General features: G+C 41.6%; 1 protein-coding gene across 1 annotated transcript in view; it reads left to right on the forward strand.

The window, feature by feature from the left end:
- The first annotated feature begins 5,401 nt into the window (after positions 1–5,401).
- POU2F3 (POU class 2 homeobox 3) overlaps positions 5,402–24,071 on the forward strand; it is a 193,010-nt gene continuing 174,340 nt past the window's right edge. Inside the window, exon 1 of the mRNA XM_069743094.1 lies at positions 5,402–5,513. Coding sequence (XP_069599195.1) covers positions 5,486–5,513 — 28 coding nt within the window. The 5' untranslated portion in view covers positions 5,402–5,485. The remainder of the gene's footprint in view (positions 5,514–24,071) is intronic.

The raw sequence follows: 24,071 nt of genomic DNA on the forward strand, positions 1-24,071 counted from the left end.
CTGCATAAAGTGTATGAGAACATGATGCGAGGAACCTGATTATGGTTTAAGTTTTTTTTAATGGGCCACACAGGGATAGTTAGGTTAATGCGTTGATGTGGTAGGCCAATCTGAACAAATGAGTTTTTAGGGCACGCTTAAAACTGTGGGTATTGGGGATTAATCGTATTAACCTGGGTAGTGCATTCCAAAGAATTGGCGCAGCACGTGTAAAGTCTTGGAGACGGGAGTAGGAGGTTCTGATTATGGAGGATGTTAACCTCAGTTCATTAGCAGAACGGAGAGCACGGATATGGTCGTAGACTGAGACCAGGGAGGAGATGTAGGGTGGTGCTGAGCCATGAAGTGCTTTGTGGATGAGGGCAGTAGTTTTGTACTGGATTCTGGAGTGGATGGGTAGCCAGTGTAATGACTGGCACAAGGTAGAGGCATCGGTGTAACGGTTAGTGAGGAATATGATCCTGGCTACAGCATTCAGGACAGATTGGAGCGGGGAGAGTTTGGTAAGAGGGAGGCCGATTAGTAGAGAGTTACAATAGTCCAGACGAGAGTGAATGAGTGAAACAGTAAGAGTTTTTGCAGAGTTGAAAGTAAGAAAAGGGCGAATTCTAGAAATATTTTTGAGGTGCAGATAAGAAGAGCGAGCCAGTGATCGGATGTGGGGGGTGAATGAAAGCTCGGAATCAAGTATGACCGCAAGGCAGCGGGCATGTTGCTTGGGAGTAATGATGGAACCACACACGAAGATGGCAATGTCAGGCAAAGGTAGGTTAGTAGAGGGAGAGAACATGAGTTCAGTTTTTGACAGGTTCAGTTTCAGATAGAGGGAGGACATGATGTTAGAGACAGTGGTAAGACAATCACTGGTGTTTTCTAAAAAAGTAGGTGTGATATCAGGAGAAGAAGTGTATAATTTGGTGTCGTCAGCATAGAGATGGTACTGGAAACCAAATCTACTGATTGTTTGTCCAATAGGGGCAGTATACAAAGAGAAGAGGAGGGGGCCTAGGACTGATCCTTGAGGAACCCCAACAGTAAGGGGAAGGTGAGAGGAGGAGGAACCAGCAAAAGATACAGTAAAGGAGCGGTCAGAGACATAGGAGGAGAACCAGGAGAGAACGGTGCCCTTGAGGCAGATGGAGCGGAGCATAGTGAGGAGGATCTGATGATCCACAGTATCGAATGCTGCGGAGAGATCCAAGAGAATTAGCATGGAGTAGTGACCATTAGATTTAGCTGTTAGTAGATCATTAGAGACTTTAGTGAGGGCAGTTTCAGTAGAGTGTAAAGAGCGGAAACTGGATTGTAGAGGGTCGAGAAGAGAGTTATCTGAGAGATAGCGGATAAGATGGGAGTGAACCAGGCGTTCCAGGAGTTTAGAGATGAAGGGAAGATTAGAGACTGGTCTATAGTTAGTGGCACAGTTTTAGTCGAGGGATGGCTTTTTAAGTAATGGATGTATGATGGCATGCTTAAATGAGGAGGGAAAGATACCGGAAGAGAGAGAAAGGTTGAATATTTTTGTTAGGTGAGAGGTGACAGCTGGGGAAAGGGACTGGAGGAGATGTGACGGAATGGGGCCACTGGTGCAAGTGGTCGGGCAAGAAGATGAAAGGAGCCTGATTACTTCTTCTTCTGTAACTGGTTCAAAGTCAGAGAGTGAACTAGATGCAGTGAGGGAGGGAGGACAGTGCATGGTATGAAGAGATTGGGAGATGATTTCCTGTCGGATGTGGTCAATTTTTTTCTTTGAAGTAATTGGCCACATTGTCAGTGTGGAGATCTGTGGTTGCGACCTGCACTCTTGGATTGAGTAGGGAATGGAAAGTGTCAAAGAGACGTTTAGGTTTATTTGACAGTGAGGTGATGAGGGTGTTAAAAAAGGTTTGATTGAAGAGGTGAAGGGCAGAGTTGTATCTTTTAAGCATGAACTTATAATGGATGAAATCTTCAGGTAGATTAGATTTTCTCCACAGATGTTAGTTGCACCTGGAGCACCGCTGCAGGAAACGTGTTTGCAGCGTGTGCCACGGTTGTCGCCATCTGTGCCGAGTTGTTCTATGTATTGGAGGTGCAATTTCATCCAGTGCACTTTTCAGGGTTTCATTGTAATGCTTTAGTGCAGAATCAGGACATGAGATGGAGGAGATAGGGGCCAATGAGGACTGCAAGTTCTTCATACGTTTCTGGGTGTTAATGGCCTGTATATTTCTATAAGTGTGGAAAGTGCGGGTGACCTGAGCGGGATGGCAGTTCTTGATAGAGAATGAAAGAAGGTAATGGTCAGAGAGCAGGAGAGGGCAATTTGTGAAATCACCCACTGAGCATAGCCGGGGTCCGGGAGAAGACCAAGTCGAGGGAGTTTCCATCTTCATTCGTTGGAGAGTTCGTATGCTGCAAGAGGCCGAAGGAGGAAGTTAGCGATAAAAGGTAGGTAGCAGGTGGGGAGAGGGGAAAAGCAATGGGGATGATGAAATCACCCATGAAGAGGGTGGGGGTGTCACAGGAGAGAAAGTGTGGAAGCCGGGTGGCAAAGTGATCCAGGAACTGATGAGAGGGGCCCGGAGGACGATACACCACCGCCACTCAAATAGAGAAGGGGATGTAGAGTCTGACTGCATGGACTTCAAAGGAAGGGAAGACAAGTGAGGGTACTTAGGGGATAACTTGGAAAGTACATTTGGGTGAAAGGAGCAGACCAACGCCTCCACCTGCTCTGTTGTCCGATCTTGGGGTATGAGAAAAGTGTAGTCCACCATATGAAAGAGCAGCAGCAGCGGTGGTGTCTGACTGCTGGATCCAGGTTTCAGTAAGAGCCAGGAGGTTAAGAGAATTAGAAAGGAAGAAGTCATAGATGAAAGGGAGTTTATTACACACAGAGCGAGTTCCAAAGGGCACAATTGAAAGAGACAGAAGGCATGCAGGGAATATTAATAAGGTTAGAGGGGTTTCTGAGTGTAGCAATTGGGAGGTTTGAATGGCTATAACATGGGGGGTCAGGGTTGGGAGAGATGTCTCTTGCAGCTAGGAGGAGGATAGAAAGAGTGAGCAGATTTGTGAGAGCGTCTCTTGTGTTGGATGGCGGTAGTGAATGGATCAGTGCTATTAAGCAATGTGAACAGAGCTTGACTGCTACACATAGGAGAGGCAAGGACAGAGGGGCCGATATGGATGGAGTGTAAAGAGTTAATGCAAGGGCGGTGAATGTGAGTGAATGCAGCAGCCAGGATATAGATTATACAAAAGTATATGGTGAATATTTATTGTGTTCCAATTGGACAGGGAATAGATTTATTTGATTGTCTTACCTGTCTCCTGCCATGCCTAACTGCCAGTCCTTTGATAAATTTACTTAGATTAAATGTGCACGATTAATAGTGCACAAATGCTTCCCCAGGCAATGTCTGAATATATAGGAGGCTAGATCAGAAGGGGGAGCTCTAAGCCTGTTTAAGGTGAACTCTCCTATAAGAACATCCTGATCTGGAGGGAAAGAGTCAGTTCCTGTCAGAAAGACAGAGGGAAAGGAAACAGAGGAGCCGTGTAGCCTGAAGTGCTACAGCTCCTGGGAAGAGACACACAGAAAGCCAAATGCATTGCAGGGAGCGTGAAGGAAGTCAGAGGAAAGGAGAGGATACCAGAAGGGGACCAGCCCTGCACAGGCTGCCTCCTTCTGAGGCGCAGAATCCCAGTAGCCGGAACACCGAGGGAGTAAGGACCTTTATGCTTTACTTCAGAGACCGGCAGGACAGCTAATTGCAAGTTACCTGTCCACACCTACACCCAGGAGGCACGGTGGCACCCCTCAGAGGCCGGGGAATGCTAGAGTCCCTATAAACAGCCTCAAGCCACCAGTCATACGAGTATTGTGCTATCCAACTACGGGGGACAGAGAGAGAGAAACACCACATCTGTGAGACCCTTATGTGAAGCCATAGGCAGTAAGGGACTACACCACTACAGCGTAAGGGAAGGCAACTGATTTCCACCTGGACAAAGGGGACTCTGGATTTGCCTCCAAACTGGCCAGACTCTGCCTGCCCTGTGATCTGGTGCTCTGGACTGTGGATGCTGAAACCTTCAGTAAAGATAAAGAGACTGCAACCTTGTGTCCTCGTTCTTCTCTGCACCTCTCACCATCCACCATCTTACACACCGGGAAGCCCTGGGGACATACTTCAAATGTGGGAAGGTATACCATCTAGCTGCCATAACATCACCCCAGCGGACCCCTTAAAGCAGCGTCGGTCACCCTGACCGAATACCACAGGTGGCGTCACGAACACAAACTTTATCCCTTTAAAGACCTTTCCCTTTTACACGGACGTCCCAGGGCCACGGACTGGGTCAGCCACCATGACATCCCCCTGTGAACCGCAGGACACGGTACCGAGTACCCCACGGCCCCATGGGGGTGCTCAATCCACACTGCCAAAAGTACCAATAGCAGGTTTACAAACAACAGTATCACTGTGCTTGATTGGCAGCAAACTCGCCTGACCTTAACCCCATAGAGAATCTATGGGGTATTGTCAAGAGGAAGATGAGACACCAGACCCAACAATGCAGACAAGCTGAAGGCTGCTATCAAAGCAACCTGGGCTTCCATAACCCCTCAGCAGTACCACAGGCTGATCGCCTCCATGCCACGCTGCATTGATGCAGTAATTGATGCAAAAGGATCTCCGACCAAGTAGTGAGTGTGTTTACTGAACATACATTTCAGTAGGCCAACAGTTTGGATTTTAAAATCATTTTTTTCAATCCGGTGTTATAAAGTATTCTAATTTCCTGAGATAATGACTTTTGGGTTTTCATTGGCTGTAAGCCATAATCATCAACATTAACAGAAATAAACACTTGAAATAGATCACTCTGTTTGTAATGACTCTATATAATATATGAGCTTCACTTTTTGCATTGAAGAACTGAAATAAATTAACTTTTTTATGATATTCTAATTTTGTGAGAAGCATCTCTATATACAAAGGAAAAGGAAAAAAAACAGCAATATAATTGGCTGATTGTTTTCCAAAAATAATATGGCTTGGCTCAGTGAGTAATATTCCAGGTCTGAATATGATAATCCCAGAATAGTGTGGACCATGCTGCACATGTGATGGCCTTTGCTGGGCTGATGAATATAACGCTGCATGTTCCTGTCTGCAGCCAGTAGGTGGCAGTGTGGTCAGCGCTCAGGCAGCACAGGTGGTAGGTGCAGAGCCAGGTGCCAACCTTACCAGTGCCCAGCTGCCAGCTGCTCCCATCGCTGCTTCCTCCTCTCCTGGCTCAGTCTTGCTATGCAAATAGGTGCTGTGCTTTGCATTGGCCCCCGGCCAGAGGCGCAGGATGTTGGCTTGCATGGAAGAGGTGTGGTGGCTTCTTTAAACTGGAATTCCGTCTTCCCTCTTAGTGCCAGCATCTGCCACCTCCATGCCATCCTCAGCAGGCAGCAGACACAGCGACAATCCTGCAAGCCAGCAGCATGGTTACTGTGGAGTACAGTCGCCCAGGTACGCACACTGCTTGTCATGCTGCTCACTGAGCCCAGCTGGCACCCTGCCCTCTGTGCCCGCACTGTGGGCTTCACCAACTGGAGTCACACATAATGCTTGGTCAGGATTCACATCGGTGCTTATTGTGAAACAAAGGTGCCCTCTTCCTGCCATGCACGGGTGTGAGGAGGGGCACAGGAGTGATGATGGGCATAAAAGGGATGATGGGCACGAGTGGTGATGATGGGTACAGCAGTGATGATGGACACAGGCGTAATGATGGGCAGAGGTGTGATGGGCACAGGAGAGATGATGGGTACAGCAGTCATGATGGTCACAGGAGTAATGATGGGTACAAGAGTGATAGTATGCACAGCAGTGATACTGGGCACAGGAGTGATGATGGGCACAGCAGTGATAGTGGGCACAGCAGTGATGATGGGCACAGCAGTGATGATGGCCACAGCAGTGATGATGGGCACAGCAGTGATAGTGGGTACAGCAGTGATGATGGGCACAGCAGTGATAGTATGCACAGCAGTGATAGTGGGCACAGCAGTGATAGTGGGTACAGCAGTGATGATGGGCACAGGAGTGATAGTGGGCACAGCAGTGATAGTATGCACAGCAGTGATAGTGGGCACAGCAGTGATAGTGGGCACAGCAGTGATAGTGGGCACAGGAGTGATAGTGGGCACAGGAGTGATAGTGGGCACAGCAGTGATAGAGTGGGCACAGCAGTGATAGTGGGCACAACAGTGATAGTGGGCACAACAGTGATAGTGGGCACAGGAGTCTGCAGATTTCTATTGATAGATCCTATTCGATACAGTGATAGCAATGATGAGAATGTGATGTCCAATAATAGTAAGATTCTTATGACAATTATTACAGGATTATTATTACATCCATTAGAGTTAATAATATGTTTTTAAAAGGGATATGTGTAAGATAATACTGTCAGCGCTATTAATACTAACACCATACACTGTATATTATTGTTATCTGATATTGTTGATAAGTAAATGGATAGAAAAATAAAACCTGCACTTTTCACTCAAAAATGGGTCATCACCAAAACACCTTGTATACAAATCCATTAAATGGAGGCAGCACTCCAAAGTCAGATGGTGAGAAAACAATTGTAACCAGCCCGTGCCACATAATGGCTCAAAATAGCACAGCCTGTCTCAGAAAGGTGGCATGGGCTGAGGAAAATCTGTCTTCTCAAGTCACCATCTGACTTTGAGGTGCTGCCCCATGTTGTAAGCAAGATAGATAATAGATAGATAGATAGACAGATAGATAGATAGATAGATAGATAATAGATAGATAGATAATAGATAGATAGTTAGATAGATAGATAGATAATAGATAGATAGATAATAGATAGATAGATAGATAGATAGATAGATAGATAGATAGATAGATAGATAGATAGATAGATGATAGATAGATAGATAGATAGATAATAGATGATAGATAGATAGATAGACAGACAGATAGATAGATAGATAGATAGATAGATAGATAGATAGATAGATAGATAGATAGATAGATAATAGATGATAGATAGATAGATAGATAGATAATAGATAGATAGATAGATAGATAGATAGATAGATAGATAGATAGATAGATAGATAGATAATAGATGATAGATAGATAGATAATAGATAGATAGATAGATAATAGATAGATAATAGATGATAGATAGATAATAGATAGATAGATAATAGATAGATAATAGATAGATAATAGATGATAGATAGATAGATAATAGATAGATAGATAGATAATAGATAGATAGATAGATAATAGATAGATAGATAATAGATAGATAAATAGATAGATATATAGATAGATAGAAGATAGATAATAGATGGATAGATAATAGATAGATAAATAGATAGATAGATAGATAGATAGAAGATAGATAATAGATAGTTAGATAATAGATGGATAGATAATAGATAGATAAATAGATAGATAGATAGATAGATAGAAGATAGATAATAGATAGATAGATAATAGATAGATATATGATTGATAGATAGATAATAGATAGATATATGATTGATTGATAGATAGATAATAGATAGATAGATAGAAGATAGATAATAGATAGATAGAAGATAGATAATAGATAGATAGATAGATAATAGATAGATAATAGATAGATAGAAGATAGATAATAGATAGATAGATAGATATATAGATAGATAGAAGATAGATAATAGATAGATAGATAATAGATAGATAAATAGATAGATAGATAGATAGAAGATAGATAATAGATAGTTAGATAATAGATGGATAGATAATAGATAGATAAATAGATAGATAGATAGATAGAAGATAGATAATAGATAGATAGATAATAGATAGATATATGATTGATAGATAGATAATAGATAGATATATGATTGATTGATTGATAGATAGATAATAGATAGATAGATAGAAGATAGATAATAGATAGATAGAAGATAGATAATAGATAGATAGATAGATAGATAGATAATAGATAGATAATAGATAGATAGAAGATAGATAATAGATAGATAGATAATAGATAGATATATGATTGATAGATAGATAATTGATAAATAATAGATAGATAATAGATAACAGATAGATGATAGATAATAAATAGATAATAGATATATAGATAGATAGATAGAAGATAGATAATAGATAGATAGATAATAGATAGATAGATAGATAGATAATAGATAGATAAATAGATAGATAGATTGATATATGATTGATTGATAGATAGATAGATAGATAGATAGATAGATAGATAGATAGATAGATAATAGATAGATGATAGATAGATAATATATGATAGATAGATAATAGATAGATAATAGAGAGATGATAGATAGATAATATATGATAGATAGATAATAGATAGATTATCCAATGAGGTAATATTTTTGCATGTCTTATTTTACAAGTTGATCATATTGTAGATTATATACCGTATATAAAGATAGACAGAATATATAAGCAGAAGATTGGACCACCCTGTGACTTTTTCTTTTGCGTTCAAAGATCCCTTTCAGGGGAAACCACTTTAGAAACCTCTGACCATTATATACAGTGAATATGAAACGTTACACACACCAGGTTTTTATCATGTAAAAAAATCATACCAAGAAGAATCATTTCAGAACTTCATCTTCCTTTAATGTCACCCATAATCTGTACAATTCAATTGAGAAAGAAACTGAAATCATTTTGAGGGGAGGAAATAAAAATAATAGAACAGAAATATTGTGGTTGCATAAGTGTGAACACCCTCTTAAAATGGGGATGCGTTTTTGTGTTCATAATTAACAAATCACATATAAACTCATGTTAAAGGGAATCGGTCATAGTATCCACCCGCTTAAGCTGTCTATAAGGGCATACAGGTCATAATTAAATAAAATGTTACCTTGATAACTTCAATCTGATGTCTACTATCAGAGTAATCCATGGTTTTCTTAATATGTAAATGAGCTGTTTGGATCTATGGGCCGGACATAGATCTCCCTGAGAATCTGCCTCCAGAGCTTATTGTAAATGGTTCCCTTCAAATAGTAGTCACTTCACGGCTAGCAACATTTACTGTTATTCTGATTAACTCCATATAAAGTTTCGCTTTTCTAGTAGGATTTTCTTTACATTTAGTTGTATTTTACAGCAAAAGTCATAGTCGGTAAACAGCTGACAACAAAGCAATTGATCTGATTGTTGAAAGTTATCAGTCAGTAGTAGGGAAAATGTTCCAAGGCATTAGATATACAGCTCCGGCAAAAATTAAGAGACCACTGCAAAATGTTCAGTTTGTCTGATGTTTCTCTTTATAGGTAAATTTTTGAGTAAAACTTAAATTGTTCTTTTATTCTATAAACTTCTAACAACATGTTTCCAAATTTTCAAGCAATAAATTTTGTATTTTTTCTAACAAAGAGAAATGGTCAAAATAAAAAAAAACAAACCCCAGTGCTTTCAGACCTCAAATAATGCAAAGAAAACAAGTTCATGATCATTTAGAAACAACAATACTAATGTTTTAACTCAGGAAGAGTTCAGAAATCAATATTTTGTGGAATAACCATGATTGTTAATCACAGCTTTCATGCGTCTTGGCAGCTTTCCACCAGTCTTTCTCAATGCTTCTGGAGCACAAATGTAAGCAGTTCTTCTCTGTTTGGCTTGTGACTTTCCATCATCCTCTTGATTACATTCCAGAGGTTTTCAGTGGGGTTCAGGTCTGGAGATTGGGCTGCCCATGACAGGGATTTGATGTGGTGGTCTCTTAATTGTTGCCAGAGCTGTATACTCGAACACTTTGAAGACGGTTATCAAGAAGTGATACAATTGACATAAATTTGCCACCACATTGACATTACTAGAACAGGACATCCCTTAAAAAAATTATGAAAAAACAAGAAGAATTGATCTGGGTGGTTGTTAAGAGGAAATGGCAACATTAAAGGAGCTGCAGGAATAGCTGGCAAGTGCTGGTTGTGTACTGCATGTGACAATAATTTCCCATATTCTTCAAGATGCCTTTTCTTACAAAGAAAATCAGCCAATCTGTTCCAAATATCAATCAATTTTGCAGAAAAACCTTCAGACCTCTGCAAAAATCTGTAGATGAAAAGGAACCTTTTAGCAAGGCAACAAATCTAAGCATGCCTTCAAATCAACAAAAGAATGGCTGCATCAGTAGATCAGCGTTTTGGATTAGCCCAGTCAGAGAACAGACCCGAAACAAACGGAAAATCTGTGGGTAACCTCAGGAGGGCGCTCTACACAGGAGGTGCCCTCACAATCTGACACATTTGGAGTGCTACTGCAAGGAAGAGTGGGCAAAAGATTGCCCACCAGTTGGCACCTGGTAAGTGGTAAAATAGGACCTGTGGGGGATCAGTGAGGGTAAGTATGGTTTATTTTTCCTTTCCTTTTTTTTTCTTGACTGGTCATAGACATTTAATAACTAATATTCATAGGCTGGGAAATCCCTTTAATAGGGAGTTTTGAACCTTCCCAACTTCTGACAGCACTAAATTGATCATGAGGAAATCAATTAAAACAGGCCCATATTTATGTAAATGGCGGTAACATGATGTCCGCTTGGTGCTCTCCAACTGAGAAGTGTCCTGAGCTCCATACCCTCTGCTCTTCAGCGATGGCTTTAGTGGTCTTCTGTCTTCATGTCTACCTACTATTAGTAAAAGCTGCATAATCACATCTTAGGCCATAGAACCGCTGTATTTTGGGGGGCAAACTTTATATTTTTTTAACTTAATTTTCTTGCTTCTAGCATTTGGGAAAGGCAGGAGGGAAAAGGGTAATGTAGGCACCTGGACAATTGACCCTTCCTCCTCGTAATCCAGCCCAAATCTCATGTCTTTCCATGTTGAGTGACGTTTCCAGATTTATTTCTTATTTTATATGTTTGTAGTGTATGTTGTTTTCTCCAGAGATGTTTGTTTACATTTCATATATTGAGAAAAATTGGTAATAATATTATTTTTTGGATCGAAGATAGAAATAACAATCAGTTGGAATCCAAAATAAAGCAGCAAAGATGGAATTCAGATTTTTGCTACTTCTATAACCTATTAGGAATTGTGTTAGGAGGAACGTGTAGCTGTCTACGGTCTTCTAGGCAGCATATGTCTGAGTTTCCATTGTCTAGTCCAGTGTTTCCCAACTCCGGTCCTCAAAAGTCACCAACAGGTCATGTTTTCAGAATTTCCTTAGCATTGCTCAGGTGATATTTGCATCACCTGAACAGGCAAGCATTCAATCACCTGTGCAATACTAAGGAAATCCTGAAAACATGACCTGTTGGTGACTTTTGAGGACCGGAGTTGGGGAACACTGGTCTAGTCTGTGGTTAGGGCTATCTCAGCTCATGCAGGAACCACTAGTGACTGCGGGATCAGAGTCTCAAGTCTGTATGGGAACCGGCAGAGTCAGTTCCAGGTTTTAGTGTGTTAACTATTTTCCCAAGTGGGTTGCTACACTATCATACCACTTATTTATCATCTATCTGCATTTACTTCTTGGCTCAGACATCCAGTTAAGCATTTTAAAGGGAACCTGTCACCCCGTTTTTTCAGACTGAGATAAAAATACTGTTAAATAGGGCCTGCGCTGTGCGTTACAATAGTGTATGTAGTGTACCCTGATTCCCCACAGAGTTTGCATCTCGGCTTTGGGAAAATGGCCGCCGCGATCTCTTCTGCGCACGCGCGGCATCCCGCGGCCATTTTCCTGAAGCCCCGTGCAGCAGAGCACTCCATCTGCGCACGCGCGGCCCCAGGAAGATGGCCGCCCCCACCGATGACAGGGATAATAGCGCAGATCGCGCGCTGTTTCTTCACATGCGCGCAGGGAATTCAGAACTTGGACATGCGCACACCACTGCGCCACCAACGGAAAGCTGGGGAAGAAAAGAGCGATGTCACCACGCCCACCTGACCTGACCAGCCTGATTGACAGGCGAAAACGGCGACTTTGGTAAGTTATTTCGCAGCATAGGTGGGGAATCAGGGTACACTACATACACTATTGTAACGCACAGCACAGGCCCTATTTAACAGTATTTTTATCTCAATCTGAAAAAATGGGGTGACAGGTTCCCTTTAAGCTGTAAGGATAACAAACTCTTTTCTGCTATACTGGTGCTTTTCACATTACAAAACTGCTGCAACAGTGTGTAATCATCTTTGCATGTAGCTATTCGATTGTTTGCTCATCATTGCTGATTTGCAGTTAACTATTAGTCGGCTGTAAGTATGACAAGATCTATGCAATACTGGTGCTGTTCACACTACAAAACTGGTACAACACTGTGTAATCTTTTCCACAAGCAAGTACCCAATTTGCCTGTTGATCATTTATGCTTGTGGTTGACCTTTTGTTTGCATATAACTCTGCCTTTAACTATACAGTCTGCCTATGGGGAGTGCATTATACTATGTAGAGTCTGCCTATGGGGAGTGCATTATACTATATAGAGTCTGCCTATGGGGGGCTGCATTATACTATACAGTCTGTATATAGGGAGAGTATTATACTATATAGAGTCTGCCTATGGGGATTGCATTATACTATAGAGTCTGGCTATGGGGAGTGCATTATCCTCTATAGAGTCTGCCTATGGGGGCTGCATTATACTATACAGTCTGTCTATGGGAAGTGCATTATACTATGTAGAGTCTGCCTATGGGGACTGCATTATACTATATAGAGTCTGTCTATGGGGGGGCTGCATTATACTATGTAGAGTCTGCCTATGGGGAGTGCATTATACTATATAGAGTCTGCCTATGGGGAGTGCATTATACTATGTAGAGTCTGCCTATGGGGAGTGCATTATACTATATAGAGTCTGCCTATGGGGAGGCTGCATTATACTATACAGTCTGTATATTGGGAGAGTATTATACTATACAGAGTCTGCCTATGGGGATTGCATTATACTATAGAGTCTGGCTATGGGGAGTGCATTATCCTCTATAGAGTCTACCTATGGGGGCTGCATTATACTATACAGTCTCCCTATGGGGAGTGCATTATACTATGTAGAATCTGCCTATGGGGAGTGCATTATGCTATAGTCTGCCTATGGGGAGTGCATTATGCGATATATCGAGTCTGTCTGTGGGGAGTACATTATACAATATAGAGTCTGTCTATGGGGAGTGCATTATACTATATAGAGTCTGTCTATGGGGAGTGCATTATCCTCTATAGAGTCTGCCTATGGGGGCTGCATTATACTATACAGTTTCCCTATGGGGAGTGCATTATACTATGTAGAATCTGCCTATGGGGAGTGCATTATGCTATAGTCTGCCTATGGGGAGTGCATTATGCGATATATCGAGTCTGTCTGTGGGGAGTACATTATACAATATAGAGTCTGTCTATGGGGAGTGCATTATACTATATAGAGTCTGTCTATGGGGAGTGCATTACACTATTTAGAGTCTGCCTATGGGGAGGACATATACTATAGTGTCTGTAATGGGGAGTGCATTATACAATATAGAGTCTGTCTATGGGGGTTCATAATACTATAGAGTATGCCTATGGGGGGCTGCATTATAATATAGAGTCTGCCTATGGGGAGTGCATTATACTATATAGAGTCTGCCTATGGGGCGTGTATTATACTATAGAGTCAGCCTGATGAAGGAGCTTCTGCTCCGAAACGCCTGTCGGGTGGACGTGCGGTACCGGACCCTGGCTATCTTCTAGTGCCCCCCTGTGATAGGTAATTTCTAGCTGCACTTGCGGCTGTTAGCCCGAGTATTTACCGGGCAGCTTTACTAGGGGTTGGACGGTCGTATGCGGCCATGGGGGAGGGACACACACATGGGTCAGCTTTCATTTGTACGCACATATAGTGCGGCGCTGCTGGCAAAGTGCTGCTATATTGCTGGTTATATGGTTCTACCACCTAGGAAGGTGACGGGCACAAGGGGGCATTCTTTGCGTCTGGAGGAGAGAAGGTTTTTCCACCAACATAGAAGAGGATTCTTTACTGTTAGGGCAGTGAGAATCTGGAATTGCTTGCCTGAGGAGGTGGTGATGGCGAACTCAGTCGAGGGGTTCAAGAGAGGCCTGGATGTCTTCCTGGAGCAGAACAATATTGTATCATACAATTATTAGGTTCTGTAGAAGGACGTAGATCTGGGTATTTATTATGATGGAATATAGGCTGAACTGGATGGACAAATGTCTTTTTTCGGCCTTACTAACTATGTTACTATGTTACTATGTTACTATGTTCTGATGCCTGATAATGTTACCCCACTGAGGCACACTTTAGTTAATATTGACACTGGCATCTTAGAGCAGATATAGCGTTTTTATGTGTCAGTGTACTAAGCATAGGTCACACTTTAATTAGCTCTTTTTGTGGGTCCATCTACCAATGTATGTGTGCCTTTTCATGTTAGCTTGTGTCTTCCGGTCTGCACGTCTTGTTGTATAGTGGTGACTTTTTGGGTTTATCGCCGCCATTGTGTCACCGTGTACCATTATTGTCCAGAGTTTTTACAATTGTAATATTTTGTATTGTGTTAATAAAGATTATATATATTTGTAATTTACCCAGTATTGGTCGTCTTTTGTGGTTTCCACACTCCCTCTGTATCTAGTTTTGTACGACTGGGTTGTGATTATATCCGTCATACGGCAACATTAATATATATATATATATATATACACTAGAGACCATCGTGATGTTGCTATCTAATACCTCTATTACTCTATTAGAGTCTGTCTATAGTGGACTGCATTATACCATGTAGAGTCTGCCTATGGGGAGTGCATTATATTAAAGAGTCTGCATATAGGGGACTGCTTTATACTATCTAGACTCTGCCTATGGGGAGGACATTATACTATAGAGTCTGCCTATGGGGGCTGCATTATACTATACAGTATGCCTATGGGGAGTTCATTACACTATGCAGAGTCTGCTTATGGGGGGCTCCATTATACTATAGAGTCTGCCTATGGGGAGTGCATTATACTAAAGAGTCTGCAAATAGGGGACTGCTTTATTCTATATAGAGTCTGCCTATGGGGAGTGCATTACACAATATAGAGTCTGCCTATGGGGAGTGCATTATACAATATAGATTCTGTCTATAGGGAGTGCATTTTACTATACAGAGTCTGCCTATGGGGAGTGCATTATACTATATCAAGTCTGCCTATGGAGAGTGCGTTATACTATATAGAGTCTGTCTATGGGGAGTGCATTATGCAATATAGAGTCACCCTTTGGGGAGTGCATTATACCATATAGAGTCTGCCTATGGGGAGTGCATTATACTATATAGAGTCTGCCTATGGGCAATGCATTATACTATGTAGAGTCTGCCTATGGGGAGTGCATTATACTATATAGAGTCTGCCTATGGGGAGTGCATTATACAATATAGATTCTGTCTATAGGGAGTGCATTTTACTATACAGAGTCTGCCTATGGGGAGTGCATTATACTATATCAAGTCTGCCTATGGAGAGTGCGTTATACTATATAGAGTCTGTCTATGGGGAGTGCATTATGCAATATAGAGTCACCCTTTGGGGAGTGCATTATACCATATAGAGTCTGCCTATGGGGAGTGCATTATACAATATAGAGTCTGCCTATGGGGAATGCATTATACTATATAGAGTCTGCCTATGGGCAACGCATTATACTATGTAGAGTCTGCCTATGGGGAGTGCATTATACTATAAAGAGTCTGCCTGTGGGGAGTGCATTATACAATATAGAGTCGCCCTTCGGGGAGTGCATTATACAATATAGAGTCTGCCTATGGGGAATGCATTATACTATATAGAGTCTGCCTATGGGCTATGCATTATACAATATAGAGTCTGTCTATGGGGAGTGCATTATACAATATAGTCTGTCTATGGGGAATGCATTATACTATATAGAGTCTGCCTATGGGCAATGCATTATACAATATAGAGTCTGTTTATGGGGAATGTATTATACTCTATAGAGTCTGCCTAAGGGCAATGCATTATACTATATAGCATCTGCCTATGGGGAGTGCATTATACTATATAGAGTCTGCCTATGGGGAATGCATTATACTATATAGAGTCTGCCTATGGGGAATGCATTATACTATATAGAGTCTGCCTATGGGGAATGCATTATACTATATAGAGTCTGCCTATGGGGAATGCATTATACTATATAGAGTCTGCCTATGGGGAGTGCATTATACTATTTAGAGTTTGCCTATCGGAAGGACATTATAGTATAGAGTCTGACAATGGGGAGTGCATTATACAATATAGAGTCTGCCTATAGTGGGCTGCATTATACTATATAGAGTCTGCCTATGGGGAGTGCATTATACTAAAGAGTCTGCAAATAGGGGACTGCTTTATACTATATAGAAGACACAAAAGAGAATAGTAAAACCAAAAACACTCAGTTTGAAAAAATGTTGCAGTAATCCGCAAGTGCTAGTAAAAGATGTAAAAAACAGGGTATTTGGTTGATACGTTTTTTGCAAAAAATGTATACTAAGCCGCTCTACCAATCTTCACGGTATACCCTTATCAGAGCAGTCCTAACTAATGTATGCAATCCCTATCTGATGTATTTAAAAACCTGATCATCTGTATATAACCTGTGTGAACAGGGTTCAGAGAGGAAAAATCCATGTGTGCATACAGGGTAGAACAGCTTTTGTGCAGATAGCCCAAGAGGAGTGGTGGAACTCCCCAGTCTTGTAGACACAAGAGAACAATTATGGAAACAGGAACACATGGGCTACTTGCACAGTGAACAAGTCTGTATGATCATGTTCACACACCACCAAGAAACCTGAAGACACAAAAGAGAATAGTAAAACCAAAAACACTCAGTTTGAAAAAATGTTGCAGTAATCCGCAAGTGCTAGTAAAAGATGTAAAAAACAGGGTATTTGGTTGATACGTTTTTTGCAAAAAATGTATACTAAGCCGCTCTACCAATCTTCACGGTATACCCTTATCAGAGCAGTCCTAACTAATGTATGCAATCCCTATCTGATGTATTTAAAAACCTGATCATCTGTATATAACCTGTGTGAACAGGGTTCAGAGAGGAAAAATCCATGTGTGCATACAGGGTAGAACAGCTTTTGTGCAGATAGCCCAAGAGGAGTGGTGGAACTCCCCAGTCTTGTAGACACAAGAGAACAATTATGGAAACAGGAACACATGGGCTACTTGCACAGTGAACAAGTCTGTATGATCATGTTCACACACCACCAAGAAACCTGAAGACACAAAAGAGAATAGTAAAACCAAAAACACTCAGTTTGAAAAAATGTTGCAGTAATCCGCAAGTGCTAGTAAAAGATGTAAAAAACAGGGTATTTGGTTGATACGTTTTTTGCAAAAAATGTATACTAAGCCGCTCTACCAATCTTCACGGTATACCCTTATCAGAGCAGTCCTAACTAATGTATGCAATCCCTATCTGATGTATTTAAAAACCTGATCATCTGTATATAACCTGTGTGAACAGGGTTCAGAGAGGAAAAATCCATGTGTGCATACAGGGTAGAACAGCTTTTGTGCAGATAGCCCAAGAGGAGTGGTGGAACTCCCCAGTCTTGTAGACACAAGAGAACAATTATGGAAACAGGAACACATGGGCTACTTGCACAGTGAACAAGTCTGTATGATCATGTTCACACACCACTAAGAAACCTGAAGACACAAAAGAGAATAGTAAAACCAAAAACACTCAGTTTGAAAAAATGTTGCAGTAATCCGCAAGTGCTAGTAAAAGATGTAAAAAACAGGGTATTTGGTTGATACGTTTTTTGCAAAAAATGTATACTAAGCCGCTCTACCAATCTTCACGGTATACCCTTATCAGAGCAGTCCTAACTAATGTATGCAATCCCTATCTGATGTATTTAAAAACCTGATCATCTGTATATAACCTGTGTGAACAGGGTTCAGAGAGGAAAAATCCATGTGTGCATACAGGGTAGAACAGCTTTTGTGCAGATAGCCCAAGAGGAGTGGTGGAACTCCCCAGTCTTGTAGACACAAGAGAACAATTATGGAAACAGGAACACATGGGCTACTTGCACAGTGAACAAGTCTGTATGATCATGTTCACACACCACCAAGAAACCTGAAGACACAAAAGAGAATAGTAAAACCAAAAACACTCAGTTTGAAAAAATGTTGCAGTAATCCGCAAGTGCTAGTAAAAGATGTAAAAAACAGGGTATTTGGTTGATACGTTTTTTGCAAAAAATGTATACTAAGCCGCTCTACCAATCTTCACGGTATACCCTTATCAGAGCAGTCCTAACTAATGTATGCAATCCCTATCTGATGTATACAGATCACTGTGCAAGTAGCCCATGTGTTCCTGTTTCCATAATTGTTCTCTTGTGTCTACAAGACTGGGGAGTTCCACCACTCCTCTTGGGCTATCTGCACAAAAGCTGTTCTACCCTGTATGCTCACATGGATTTTTCCTCTCTGAACCCTGTTCACACAGGTTATATACAGATGATCAGGTTTTTAAATACATCAGATAGGGATTGCATACATTAGTTAGGACTGCTCTGATAAGGGTATACCGTGAAGATTCGTAGAGCGGCTTAATATACATTTTTTGCAAAAAACGTATCAACCAAATACCCTGTTTTTTACATCTTTTACTAGCACTTGCGGATTACTGCAACATTTTTTCAAACTGAGTGTTTTTGGTTTTACTATTCTCTTTTGTGTCTTCAGGTTTCTTGGTGGTGTGTGAACATGATCATACAGACTTGTTCACTGTGCAAGTAGCCCATGTGTTCCTGTTTCCATAATTGTTCTCTTGTGTCTACAAGACTGGGGAGTTCCACCACTCCTCTTGGGCTATCTGCACAAAAGCTGTTCTACCCTGTATGCACACATGGATTTTTCCTCTCTGAACCCTGTTCACACAGGTTATATACAGATGATCAGGTTTTTAAATACATCAGATAGGGATTGCATACATTAGTTAGGACTGCTCTGATAAGGGTATACCGTGAAGATTGGTAGAGCGGCTTAGTATACATTTTTTGCAAAAAACGTATCAACCAAATACCCTGTTTTTTACATCTTTTACTAGCACTTGCGGATTACTGCAACATTTTTTCAAACTGAGTGTTTTTGGTTTTACTATTCTCTTTTGTGTCTTCAGGTTTCTTGGTGGTGTGTGAACATGATCATACAGACTTGTTCACTGTGCAAGTAGCCCATGTGTTCCTGTTTCCATAATTGTTCTCTTGTGTCTACAAGACTGGGGAGTTCCACCACTCCTCTTGGGCTATCTGCACAAAAGCTGTTCTACCCTGTATGCACACATGGATTTTTCCTCTCTGAACCCTGTTCACACAGGTTATATACAGATGATCAGGTTTTTAAATACATCAGATAGGGATTGCATACATTAGTTAGGACTGCTCTGATAAGGGTATACCGTGAAGATTGGTAGAGCGGCTTAGTATACATTTTTTGCAAAAAACGTATCAACCAAATACCCTGTTTTTTACATCTTTTACTAGCACTTGCGGATTACTGCAACATTTTTTCAAACTGAGTGTTTTTGGTTTTACTATTCTCTTTTGTGTCTTCAGGTTTCTTGGTGGTGTGTGAACATGATCATACAGACTTGTTCACTGTGCAAGTAGCCCATGTGTTCCTGTTTCCATAATTGTTCTCTTGTGTCTACAAGACTGGGGAGTTCCACCACTCCTCTTGGGCTATCTGCACAAAAGCTGTTCTACCCTGTATGCACACATGGATTTTTCCTCTCTGAACCCTGTTCACACAGGTTATATACAGATGATCAGGTTTTTAAATACATCAGATAGGGATTGCATACATTAGTTAGGACTGCTCTGATAAGGGTATACCGTGAAGATTGGTAGAGCGGCTTAGTATACATTTTTTGCAAAAAACGTATCAACCAAATACCCTGTTTTTTACATCTTTTACTAGCACTTGCGGATTACTGCAACATTTTTTCAAACTGAGTGTTTTTGGTTTTACTATTCTCTTTTGTGTCTTCAGGTTTCTTGGTGGTGTGTGAACATGATCATACAGACTTGTTCACTGTGCAAGTAGCCCATGTGTTCCTGTTTCCATAATTGTTCTCTTGTGTCTACAAGACTGGGGAGTTCCACCACTCCTCTTGGGCTATCTGCACAAAAGCTGTTCTACCCTGTATGCACACATGGATTTTTCCTCTCTGAACCCTGTTCACACAGGTTATATACAGATGATCAGGTTTTTAAATACATCAGATAGGGATTGCATACATTAGTTAGGACTGCTCTGATAAGGGTATACCGTGAAGATTGGTAGAGCGGCTTAGTATACATTTTTTGCAAAAAACGTATCAACCAAATACCCTGTTTTTTACATCTTTTACTAGCACTTGCGGATTACTGCAACATTTTTTCAAACTGAGTGTTTTTGGTTTTACTATTCTTCAGGTTTCTTGGTGGTGTGTGAACATGATCATACAGACTTGTTCACTGTGCAAGTAGCCCATGTGTTCCTGTTTATACTATATAGAGTCTGCCTATGGGAAGTGCATTATACTATATAGAGTCAGTCTGCCTACAGAGCAGTCAGATTCTGGAATCCCATACCACAAAAGACTATAGCAGCTTTTATGAAGGGATGGAAGCTTTTCTCATGGTAGATGATATTGTGAGTTATAAATAATCTAGTGATTGACAATGTCTAGCTGATGGAGAAAAGTTGAACTGATCAACCTGTGTCTTTTTTCAACCAATATAAGTATAAGTAAAACCAGTTCAGAAAACACATGAACAAAAGAAAAACTCCTCCAAAAATTTCCTGTTGAATGTTCTTTTCACCATTGAAAGCAATGCTTACGTGCAAAACCACTGCATGTGAACATAGCCCAAGGTGTGGAGGAGCATTTTTTTCTCTTATTTATTTTGCCTTATATACAAGTCATTATACAGGAAAGAATATTTCTTGGCATTTTTTTCCAGCCAAATCCATTTTAAGTGTGGTTTTGTATGTTTTACTGTCAGTCTGTAAAAGTGGCGTAATACTCTGACAGCGTTGTTCCCAGCAGTGACCTCGGAGTCAGAGATGCTTCCAGGGGTCTTCCCCATCCTGTTCCCAGCACTTCCAGCTTCCAGCACTTTTAGCAATTTTTAGACCCCCTCCAGACCTCTGGGGAGGCTGCTGGAAAAATTCTCGAGTGTCTCATTGACTTCCATTATACTTGATACTCATGTCAATTTGCTCAATTTGAGTAATGAGTACCCGAGCATTTTAGTGCTCGCTTATCACAAAAAAAATCAGCGGTCGTGAAGGGGTTATTATTACCCATGGTTGGCCAGCTAGGGAGATGTCATCAGTACGTTACTTTATAAATTCTCTATTGCTGGTGATTGTTTTAGTGCTGAGCACTGTGTGCGCCCGTTGTATCCTGTATGTATCATCTGACTTGTAAGCGTTAGGCTCGGTCACATGCGCACATCCGCAGGAATGGAGAGCTCAGGTGTACTAGACAAACATCACTGCATGTATGATCGGTACTAGAAGACAGGTTGGTAGTATTCACATGAATAAACACAAACATTAGTGTGAAAAACGTATTTGTCGTCCTTGAAAATCTGTCATGCTGAGTGTTAAAGAGGTTGATTATGATATGGCTTCCAGAAGCAGGGCTCCTACTGATGGGTTGTGTCTGGTATTGCAGCTCAGCTCCAACTAAAGGGGTTATCCACTACTACAGGGATGAAGAATCTTTATTTCTACCAAAGGCCATTTGGATATTTATACCATCCTCGGGGGCCGTACAAATTGTGCACTAACTCCGCCCACAAAGTACGGCCTGACAGTGGCACTGGTGTCAGGATGTAATCTTTCAGATCTCAGTAGTAGAGATGAGCGAATATGTTCAGAAAGCGATCGCCAAACATAAATTCGACACAATATGGTACATTCGGCTTCGTGATCGGTAACGCAAGCATTTTTCTTAAAATGATAAAAAGTCGGTAACATTCAGTAAAAGTGCAGGAAAACAATTGCGTTGCCACTAAAGTGTTTTAACCCCTTCATGACCAGAGCTTTTTTCGGTTTTGCGTTTTCGTTTTTCGCTCCCCTTTATCCCAGAGCCATAACTTTTTTTATTTTTCTGTCAATATGGCCATGTGAGGGCTTATTTTTTGCGGGACGAGTTGTACTTTTGAAAGACACCATTGGTTTTACCATTTCGTGTACTAGAAAACAGGAAAAAAAATTCCAATTGTGGTGAAATTGCAAAAAAAGGTGCAATCCCACACTTGTTTTCCAATTGTGGTGAAATTGCAAAAAAAGGTGCAATCCCACACTTGTTTTTTTGTCCCGACACACAGCAAAATACTTCCGGGACATAGTGCGCCGGCGCATGCGCACTAATGGTTTTCGGCTTTGCCTGCAGTTGGGCAAAGAATACTGCGCAGGCGCAAGAGCCGAATGCACTGCGCAGCAGCAAGAAAAGAGCGTGATCTGTGCGATTCACAGATCAAATTATGTCAGACACACCGAGGAGTGGGAGGAGAAACAGTGATTTCACAACGCCCATTTGACCAGACCAGGGTGATTGACAGGCGAAAACGGCGACTTTACTAAGGTATTTTGGCAGCAAATGGGATTCAGGGGACAATAAAGGCACTATTGTAACGCACAGTTCAGGCCCTATTTAACGCTATTTTTAGGTCATATTGAAAAAACGGGGTGACAGGTTCCCTTTAACCTCCCACCCAACATAATTTCAGGATGCAGATGCTATTGAACATAATGGTGGAACATAATGGTGGAACAGAGATTTGTCAGTCTCCTCTTTCAGCATTCACCCTGGGTGTCTGAGTATCAGGGAAGCAGGCACATTAGCACCTCAAAATTGTGCCTGCTGCACCTCAGGGGAAAAGAGTGAGGTGCAGACTTTGTTTTTTTATTGTCAGTATTTGTGGGAAAAACTGTGGGGACATCATAGTGCGTGTGATGGATGTTCAGTATGGGGGAGCTATGAGAACATCATACTGTATAGGGGGCTATTGGGTATCATACTGTGTGGGTGTTGTGGTAGCATCACACTGTTTTGGGGCTATGGGGCATCATAATGTATGTGTGGGTGATCTTTGGGGCGTCATGCTGTGTGGTGAGCTGCAGGGATATCATACTGTGTGGGGGCGGTGGTGCATTATACTGTGTGTGGCGATATACAGCGTGCTAGGGCTACAGAGGCATCTTACTTTGTAACGGGGCTGTTAGAGGTCAAGTTCCCGCCTCTGCACAGGGTGAATCTCCGCTGCAGTCTCCCATTCTTCTCCTGCCACAATGGAGCATGCTCAGCGGAGGCGTCGGTCCCAGCGTCTTGCTCAGTCTGACACTGTGCAAAGGGTTACTGCTGCCTTTCCAGCTTCTGCCATTGTAGCCAGTACTGGTCAGCGGCAAGCAGACGTCTTTGGAACTAAGTTATACTTTTCCCCTTCTGAGCATGCCCACGGTAAGATCTCTCATTGGAGATCAAGGGTCACATGTGTTGTGAATTCTGTGGCAGAGCTCCCTCCTGTGGTCACAAGTGGTATTTCGGCTGATTCTCTCTGTGAGCTTCTGTTGGTGGAGGGAAGTGGTACTGCGGCTTCTGAGTTTCCTCCCTCAGGTGATCTGGTGAGGTCGTTAGGTGCTTCTCTACTTAACTCCACCTAATGCTTTGATCCTGGCTTCCTGTCAATGTTCCAGTGTTGGACTTGCTTTTCCCTGGATCATTCCTGTGGCCTGCTGCTCTGCATAGCTAAGTTCTTCTTTGCTATTTGTTTGCTATTTTTTCTGTCCAGCTTGTCTATTTTGTTGCTGGAAGCTCTGGGACGCAAAGGGTGTACCTCCGTGCCGTTAGTTCGGTACGGAGGGTCTTTTTGCCCCTTTGCGTGGTTTTCTTTAGGGTTTTGTGTAGACCGCAAAGTTACCTTTTCTATCCTCGCTCTGTTAAGAAAGTCGGGC

Source organism: Ranitomeya imitator, chromosome 10 (genome assembly GCF_032444005.1).
Source record: "Ranitomeya imitator isolate aRanImi1 chromosome 10, aRanImi1.pri, whole genome shotgun sequence".
NCBI lineage: Eukaryota > Metazoa > Chordata > Amphibia > Anura > Dendrobatidae > Ranitomeya > Ranitomeya imitator.